The sequence below is a fragment of the Neodiprion virginianus genome, chromosome 7, assembly GCF_021901495.1.
Source record: "Neodiprion virginianus isolate iyNeoVirg1 chromosome 7, iyNeoVirg1.1, whole genome shotgun sequence".
NCBI classification, from domain to species: Eukaryota; Metazoa; Arthropoda; class Insecta; order Hymenoptera; family Diprionidae; genus Neodiprion; species Neodiprion virginianus.
This window is the reverse complement of record NC_060883.1, coordinates 22,793,999-22,803,041: the sequence shown is the minus strand read 5'-3', so window position 1 is coordinate 22,803,041 and position 9,043 is coordinate 22,793,999. Positions and strand designations below refer to the sequence as shown.

Genomic DNA, 9,043 nt, shown 5'->3' with positions numbered 1-9,043 from the left:
TTGAAGAATTAAAAAATTGCTCAATATTGTATACAACTTGGTAATTTTATTACGAGACACGTTCGTTTCTTATATTACAACCAGATCGTAGAAGGAGAGAACCGGTAAAATAAACATGTCACGCCTCTTTATTGTATCATCTTTTGCAGTTTGCGAATTTTCAACGTGCTAAACGGCGCAAATTTACTCTGTTTTGTTTTTTTTACTCGATTCAAATCATAAATTTGAAGCGCACCACCATTCGTTGTCGGTGATCACGGTACATATATGCTTTACCAAAAATCGTGTTAGAAACTTCATTTGGTAAGTCAGAAGACTTCATTACCTACCACAGAGACTGCCACGATCGAATTTTCATTTCTGTTGTTTGTTAGTGATTCGTTACGCTAGGTTAGATTAGGTTATGTTAAGTTAGGTTAGATTCATTCGTACATCATACGATGTTATTATTCGCTATGGATTCAAATCCGGTAATAAACAGGAGTTCTATAAATTGAAAGTGTTGCCAGAATAATCGTAGAGAAAAAAATGGACCACGAAGAGGAGTTTCTCAGTAATTTTTTTACCCAAGTATCGCAGCTCTGTGTTGACAAGGCGAAAGAATCTGTGGTAGGAATATTTTTGTTACTTCTGACGATCCGCTTTACTTTGGCATTTCTTCCAAAAACAACAAATAAGAACCTTGCTAGCTAGAAGAATCAGGCCGATACGCCGTTCAACAAGCATGTTCGGATCTGTAAAACCAGTTTCGTTTACTTTTTACAGGAAAAGGAAAAGGAATTATGTCGTACCATGCAAACGGGTCCTTGGGGATTGCTGTTGACGGATCTGCCACAAATTGCAGTCGCAGAGCGATCTTACGCGGACTTGGGCTTTCTGCATACTAAGAATAAGGGCTTTCTGAGAAAGGATGTACGTTTGTATTGGAAATATACTACTCGGATGCTTTTAAATTGAACTGGGTAGAAAATTGCTGAATTTAAAATTAACCGTCGACGTTTTTGTTTCCATTGCATAGAATTCCTTGCGCACAATATACGAGTCGTCCAGATCAGACCTCAAGAAGGTGGAAGATGCAAGTCGTGGATTCAATGCGATCGGAGCAACTGTTGCGGAGGTCTCGGGTCAGCTCTGCCAATTTCTTACGGCGAGAATGCAGCTGATAGATTTGTAAGTGATGAAAGATAAAGCGTTAAGTTTAAAGCTGCTCAAGGTATTCGATACACTTGAATCGGTACTTTCCTAATTAATTCTGTACACAGTAATCGCATATTGAATATTAATGACATTTGTCTACTCGCGAGCTAAGAGAATTTCTTTTAAATCAGCCCAAAAAAAAAAACTAAATTATAAGTAATAGTTGAGATGTGAATTTTTCATTTCAAAAATTTCATTCTACTTTGGCTCATTTTGGTCAGTCAACAATTTTCCACAACTACACCAGTGTACAATTTTTTATAATGTTTTTTTGTCCAATATTCAATGTTTTAAGATCAAATGAACATTAATTTGTATCAACAAATAGCAGTATTCGACTGAGCATTGGAAAAAAATTAATTTTTATGATGAAATTGTAGAAAATAGTTGACTAAACAAAATAAGCTAAGGTAGAGTGCAATCTATCGAATCCAATGGATGTTTCTTGATTTTAAAACATTTTGAACTGAACAATTCTTATCCGAGCTATTGCTCATAATAATGTTTTTTTTCGTGAGATTTGAAGGAAGTTCTCTCACTTCATGAGTAGATAAATGGTATTGATATTCAACGTATAATTATCGGGTATGGAATTAATTAGAAAAGCACAGATTGAAGCATATGAACTACCTTAAGTTTATCGTTATGAACATTCGACCACATTTTAAAGCTACGAGAAGATGTACAGCATGGGAACAAGCAGAAGTGTCAAATATCAAGAGCTGCTCCAGGTTATAACTGGAATTGTGGACGTGCATTCGCTTTCTTGTTCACACTTAGCGCTCATCGCTATTAAAACCGCTCTGACGTAAGCATAAAGATATCCCGGTCTCAGGTTGAAAACAAAATTTATATACATGTCTTCTCCACAGTCTAGAGTGTGAAATACTAGTCGAACTACTCAACGCACAAATTGAAATTCAGAACTGGCGGTTTTTGCCTGCCCTTATGGCTCTGTACGGCGCCCAAACTCGAATGTCTGCATGGGAAAGAACCTTGCAGAGTAAAGAGGTCGGTGAGTTGGTGTAATAGCAAACACTTTCCGCCGCCAAAACTTTTCAAAACTTTGCATGACTCTGTCTCCTTTGCAGTCGTGGAAGTTGGGATTCGGGTCAACTTTTCTGAAAACTAATCCACAGCCGGCGTTATATCAATGGCTTGTAAAATTGAAGAACAGCATACTGGCTAAATGCTCTCTCTATTTTCACGCTACGCTTAGTCAACAGGCTAGTACAGGTGAAATGAGAAGTATCATGAGCAAACAGAGCTGTGACTATTATCACAAGTGAGTGGAAAAACCGTAGACAGTTATCGAAATTCCACGGAAACCGTAATAGTTTCGATCACCCATACTTTATACTTCAGAATACAGACATTCCAAAGAAAATATGATCTCATCGCTGTCCTGATAGTCTTTCATGCCACAGGGGCAGACAGCCCTGGTCCAGGATACACGCACCCTAAGCGAGAAGTCGATACGTCCGAAGAATTTTCCATCATGGTCAGCTGTCCGAGTGTGAGTAGTCGTCCGTCATATTGGAAAGTTATTAAGAAAAGATTTGTCTTTCGTTCTAGTAGTTGGAACAAATTAGAGCCAGACAAAAACAACTTGAACGAAATTTGCACAGTTTTGCGGTGTATCGATAGTTTCTTGAAAAATTTAATCTCAGGTCTACATGCAAATGCCCTGCCAGCATTGGAACAGCATCACCAAAGCAATGAAGGAGCGACACCCGGATCTCTTGAGCATGGACAAGATTATATACACGAAAAGTTTGAAGGTAATATTTGAGTCAAGAAGGAACATAGATAATCGATTTTCGATTAAACAGATTATTTTTTCCCGATTAATCGAGTGTAATCGATTATTATCTTTCAAACTAGATTATTTTTCCTTACAATCGGTTTTTGATTTTTACTCCCACGACCGACGCAATGCATAATCAATTCATGTGATTAGATAATCGATTATTATCATTGTCTTACTTACTAAGTATACCTATTTGATATAATTAGCGAAAGATGACAGAATATTTTAACCGAAAATTGAAAAATATTTTGAATGAAACTATAAATTATCAAAAAACTTTTCCGCTATTAAGACTAAATGCTGAAATTTACGAAATTTTGGTTTCATATGCACCGTTTCAAAAAAATATAAAATAATCGATTAATTTTTACCGATTCAATCGAGTCGTGTTCGATGCATCGATTATTTTAGCTTAGTGGCCATCGCTGATTCGAGTGATTTTCCTGAACGGATTTGTACAGAAATAATTTACTTTCAATTAGGAGCTCTGCACCTATGCAATGAACAACGTAGATCCACGAACGACACTTGTGGTTGTTTTCGATACCAGCAAACAGCGTGACAAGGAATCCCACGTAGCGACTTTCATGCAGGAAATATGCGTTCAACTCAGATGCAGCAAAATTTACGAAAGCCTGAAGCTGTCGAAGTGAAAAATAAGCAGAGATATTCTCGAAGGTGAATTGAACTATTTACATAATGCAAACTGTGCCATGAAACACACTGTGTGTACATACAAAAGTAGACGGTATATGTGGCTGCGTTGTATGTCATCGATAAAACCGGTCGACGACGAATATTGAGTCTGAATTCTAAAGGTCAAATTTTGATTTTCCTGGTACAATATCCATTTTAATATTTACACTAATGGAAAAACGTGTTTGCTTCCGAGGTAAGTGAAACTGATATACATATCCTAAAGTACATCTTTATTAGGTTCAAAATAATGAACCCACCATTCGTACCCTGTACGATAAATAGGTCCGGAGATACGAGAGTTTGAAGATCACGATGCACAAATGTTTGCCGTATTTTTAAAATTTCCGATTTCGTGTAACTCCAAAAATATTGAAAGTAAAATTCGAATGAAATTTGGGGAATTCAATCGAGACAAAGACAGCATATTCACAAAGTTTTATAAAATTCGGAAATATCGATGTGAATTTTACCCCAAAAGTGTCCGTGTTGACTTGGAATGTTTCATGTAGTATTCGGGCTTTACACAACTTGGAATTATTCCTTAATTTATTGTAAGTGATAGCTTGACTGATATCTGAAAAATTCCTTCCCGAGTTTTAATACATAGTTAATGTTCCACGTGTAGCACAATTCAAGAGTCAAAATACGATAAATAATTCTGCAACTTATCGAACAAATTTTATACCTTTTACTGACTAATGTGTCATTTTTCTTGACGGTTAATTTTATTCTTTACTAAATCAAATCGTCTAGTTTCACCATCTTGTAGAATTTTGTATATTATAAGGCTGGCGGACTCGGGTTCTTGTTTCAAATATTATTCGGGGCGTTTTTTATTCTCCGTGAGAATTCAAATGTCAAAAAAGTTACTAGTTATTGCGATAAAGTACGGGATGATAATAAACTATACAATGTCGGAGTATGTCAAAATAAGCAAATTAGACGCGATTTGCCGCGATACCGTGTGACCGTAAACCGCATTTTCTCTGCGAAATTTCGATACCAAAGTACAACGATTAGTCGCGATAGATCCTTACGATCTGATACCACATTGCAGAGTGTCGAAAGAATTTCATTTATCAAGCTTTAAATTGGAGAAGTGAAAAAGTCATACCACAGCCACGGAACGCTAGTCATCAATCGAATAATTAATTTCTCAAATTGGAAACTGAAAAGTCAGTATAATCGCTCTCGACGCAGGGAAGTGGTGAGTGTAAACGGCGGATGCGGCGAGTCACAGTGGCAAAAGTCGGCCTGGTCGGCCATCCGGTCAACATAAGAGTTCTACGCGTCCGACCGACGCGATTGTTTTCACTGTCCGCCGTCCCGCCGCATTGACTCGTTCTACTTGCCGCCACGCGCGTAATTCCGTTGCAAAAGGATAACGGACCGGAAGCGTTATCCGCCGATAACAAATTCCCATCACGTTTAAGTTCTTGACGTCATTGTAACGACGAGTGTTGAAAGGAACCGTTGTTTCGCAAATTTAAAACCGTCCGAACTGCGGTAAATCGTGTAAAGCAGGGCATTGTAATATTTTGGAAATTTAGCATCTTCGAAGTCATTGTAAAATCCAAAAGTATTTCATTTTTTTCCCGATGTCTCGATAACGTTACGACAACTTTACTGACTGTAACCTCGACGACATCGAATGCGAGAGAAAAAAGGTGATGAAACTACGGTTGAATCTACGTTCAGTGTAAAAAAGAATTATTAAAAACACTCAAGCTTGACAGCGGAACACATCTTATTATGTTGGTAAAAAAAATAAAATAAAAATCACATTAACCTGTAACTTTTTACCAAAATATCCATGTCACCTGTTCGATTCTGATGAAAAATAGGTCATTTCATTCGTAAGTACATTCTCTAATGTGTGAATTTTATCGCTGAATTGGATAAAATAGATCGCGAGAATTGCAGATCTCTGATGAAACGTACAATCCGTCTCAATTCACCCGATTACGCGAACTTTTTGATTATATTTTAAAAGACCTCTGTTTTTTTGACGAAGTTCATTGGACACAATTTCGACCCAATTGCACGTTTCGTAAACCTTGAAGACTAGACCAAAACAGGGCTTCGGGAAACATCATATTGCAGTACGAGATTGACGCTCCGTCTATTGTTTCGACGTTAGTCGGACTCCGGTGGAGATTTCTGATTATGAACCGAAGCAAGTTTGAGAACGATTAAAATTATGTCTGTGCTACTGATTGATTTGTATAGTTGAATTTATATTACTTCAATATCTCGGTTAATCTTTTTATCTCTCAGTGTATCAATTAAATAAAATGAATTAATAAGATTCGGTTACTTGATTCGCTTATTACAAAGGCCGTTACCGGCGAGAGTAAGATGAATGAGAGCTGTATAGCAAAAAAAAAAAAAAAATAGATGAGAACCGAATAAGTGTAAACACGACATGACCTACGCGCTCAGCGTTGTGTTCGGCTAGCCGGAAGAGCTGAGAGAATCCAGTCAGTATTGCTCCGAACTGCGCGCTAGCAAGGTGTAAATGTTATCGGATAATTATGGATCTAGGCGTAAATACGCATATAGTGTGGTATTGTGAGAGTGACATTCGTGGCATAATAATCTTCAAGCACTCGTATCTTTGAACCTTTTGATCGTAAAAGGTATCGTTAATAAAAAAAGCTCATTTTTAAGCTAATGAAACGTCCCTTTAAGACATGGATATGAATTTCACTTTCCTCGAAACAGAATGTCTCTTTTCATTTATATAAATATTCGAATTGATTCTTTAACATGATCTATATCGCATCGCAAATGTGAAAGGTAATTGGATTCCGAACACGTTACCTCAAAGTTGTGTGAAAATTCGTGGTGCGATACTGTATGTATTTATAATTCATATTTTTTACGGTGAACGTCCCGACAAAATCTCTGTTGAAGAACTGTTAGTTAGTAAATCGTTGGTAAAAATTTGTAACCAATAATCTCGATTTTGAAATATTTACCAGCGTTACGTTTTTGGTCACGAATCTTTACTAACAATTCACTAACTAACAGCATTTGAACAAATCGATTTTGTTAAGATCGGGAAGTGTTGATTTAAGGACTCGAAGTTGCATGACGAACATTCAAACCCCTGAGTGAATAATATTCGAAAATCGGATTTTACCTTGTTGAGAAATGTTAAGTGTCCACGAGTATATGGAAGAAAAGTGTGTTGACATCCTGCAGGCGTCAGTGGCAGGTAAGCCTCGCGTACTATTTCTTTATTTCTTATTTTCGTTACATTTTTACGTTTATTCTCAATAATAATATAATACATCGCACTTATTTAACGCTTTTGAATAATTATTCCAATCTCGCCATTTACTCGAATTCCTGAAATTATTGTGTATTCTTCAATCAATAAGTCTTCTTTGATCTCTCTTGTCTGTAACTAAAAAAATACACACTAACACAACACTAACATCACATGATTATCCAAGCTGTTTTATCTGTTGCCGTGCAAATTATGCGTGCCTTTTGCGCGTGGACTTGATTCCCCGCGTGTCCGAGATTAATCGTAAGCTCACTCGCTATCCAGTGACTTTTTCCTGGAGCGAACGGGCTCTAAAATCCGTGTATGGATCGACCATCGCCGGTTAATTCTTACCTTTTAAAGTTAAGAATCGAATTGCAATTCCACCGTATAATATTTTCCACAGACTGCTCGGTGATAATCACGGTTAAAAAACTGAGGACTGATTATCGCGCATTTCGTTTTTCGTCTGTCATGGCCACGACCTTCTTTGATATACACGATAGCACGGGTTTCAAGTGTGAGAGGAGAATACTGAGGAAAGAAAGAAGGAAAAAAAAATCGGTGAAAAGTGACTAATAAGTGATAAAATTGGCAAACGAAGAGCGCTACGGAAGAAAAAACACCCGTGTTGTTAACCCTGCATAACCACTCCTCGAGTATTCGACGTAATCGAAAAAATACTCGATCCAGTGCAGGAAACATTAGACGCAATATATTATGGAAAGCAGGATGAAGTCGAGAAAATTAATGCGAAATCGTACATCACGGGCATCGGTATCCGGCACCAGACACAAACAGTGCAAAAAGAAGCAAGTTGTAAAGCCGCGGAAGTGCGTCTGTCTTCCGTCGAATTACGCCCTCGTCGAATTCCCCGTCGTTTGGTCGGAGCTCAGGTCTGTCCCATCGTTTTGAAAAAGCATAAAAGAAAAAAAACCACAAACGAAAATTCGCCATAATTTTTTCAGAGCAAATCAGCAGCTCTGCGACGGCGCGATAAGATGCGCAAGAGATCAGCTATTTCCGGTCCATCGTGCCATTCTATCGGCGGTTAGCCCGTACTTCAAAGCATTATTTACAAACAGTCTGAAGGGTGGTAGAAGCGACACGACCGAGGTTGTGATAAGCTGCGTACCTGGCGAAATATTCGGACTAATTCTCGATTATGCTTATACGGGCACCTGTACAGTCACGGCCGAAAATGTTGAGCAGCTTCTGCCGCTTGCCGATCAATTCGAGGTTCTCGGAGTTATACAGCTCTGCTGTTTGTTTCTGCTCCAGGAACTCAGACCGGAAAATTGTTTGGGTAATGTTTCCTTTTCTTCTGTTTCACCCGCTCGTACGGCTATGAGATTTTTTTCAAAGCCCGTTGTAAGACGAGACGATATTACCGTGCATGTATAGTAGGGTGGTTCTTAAAAAGGACATTTTTTAAATTTCGACCGGTTCGCCCGTCGAATCGGTTTCACATCATTCGAAATTAATTCCCTAATTTTTGACTTCTTTGGAGCCGATCCGGGAGGCGAGTCGGTCAAAATTCAAAAACGACCTTTTTAAGGACCACCCAAATGTATAGGGATTTTCAAATTCGCTCGGCATTATTTTTGCCGCGACTTGGAGGAAAAGGGCCGTAAATACATACGGCATCACTTCAAACAAATACTCCAAGAGAGCTCCGAGTTCAAGGATCTTTCCTGCGAGGAACTAGAGGCCATACTCCAGGACGACGAGCTCAACGTCAGAAACGAGGAGCTCGTATTCGAGGCGATAAAAAACTGGGTCGAGTCGAAACCGGATGAGAGAAGGTCCGCGATACCGGGACTCTTCAAATGCATTAGATTCGGACTCATGAGTTTCAAATATTTCAACACCAACATCATGAGATGGAGATTCGTCGAAGAGGACAAAGTACGTGACCGGCAATCGTTCTTCTTCTCAATTATTCATGTAACAGACTCTCTTCGTCTTGTGTAACTACGTGGTTAATGGTTCACTCTTCTCCCGAATATCATTATCAAGGAATGTCAGCAGTCACTCTTTCCCGCGAGCGTATTTCTCGCCGA

At 38.4% G+C, this 9,043-nt stretch overlaps 2 protein-coding genes across 4 annotated transcripts in view; both read left to right on the top strand.

Annotated features, from left to right (window-relative positions):
* Positions 1-368: 368 nt before the first annotated feature.
* Positions 369-4,068, top strand: LOC124309568 (KICSTOR subunit 2-like). 3 transcript variants are annotated; one of them, XM_046773292.1, is made up of 10 exons: positions 370-609; positions 766-912; positions 1,019-1,170; positions 1,868-2,005; positions 2,070-2,208; positions 2,289-2,482; positions 2,563-2,713; positions 2,868-2,978; positions 3,490-3,685; positions 3,989-4,068. In XM_046773292.1, exons 1-9 carry the CDS (start codon positions 529-531, stop codon positions 3,658-3,660), a joined length of 1,284 nt encoding a protein of 427 aa, XP_046629248.1. In that variant the 5' UTR covers positions 370-528; the 3' UTR covers positions 3,661-3,685; positions 3,989-4,068. The 3 variants fall into 3 exon arrangements, with proteins under 3 accessions (XP_046629249.1, XP_046629248.1, XP_046629246.1); XM_046773290.1 differs by lacking the exon at positions 3,989-4,068 and having other exon boundaries at positions 3,490-3,817; XM_046773293.1 differs by lacking the exons at positions 3,490-3,685; positions 3,989-4,068 and having other exon boundaries at positions 369-609; positions 2,776-2,914.
* A 2,758-nt stretch (positions 4,069-6,826) lies between these two features.
* Positions 6,827-9,043, top strand: part of LOC124309567 (beta-1,3-glucan-binding protein 1-like) — a 35,387-nt gene continuing 33,170 nt past the window's right edge. The window contains exon 1 of the mRNA XM_046773287.1: positions 6,827-6,926. Within this exon, the coding sequence (XP_046629243.1) occupies positions 6,863-6,926 (64 nt within the window). The 5' untranslated portion in view covers positions 6,827-6,862. The remainder of the gene's footprint in view (positions 6,927-9,043) is intronic.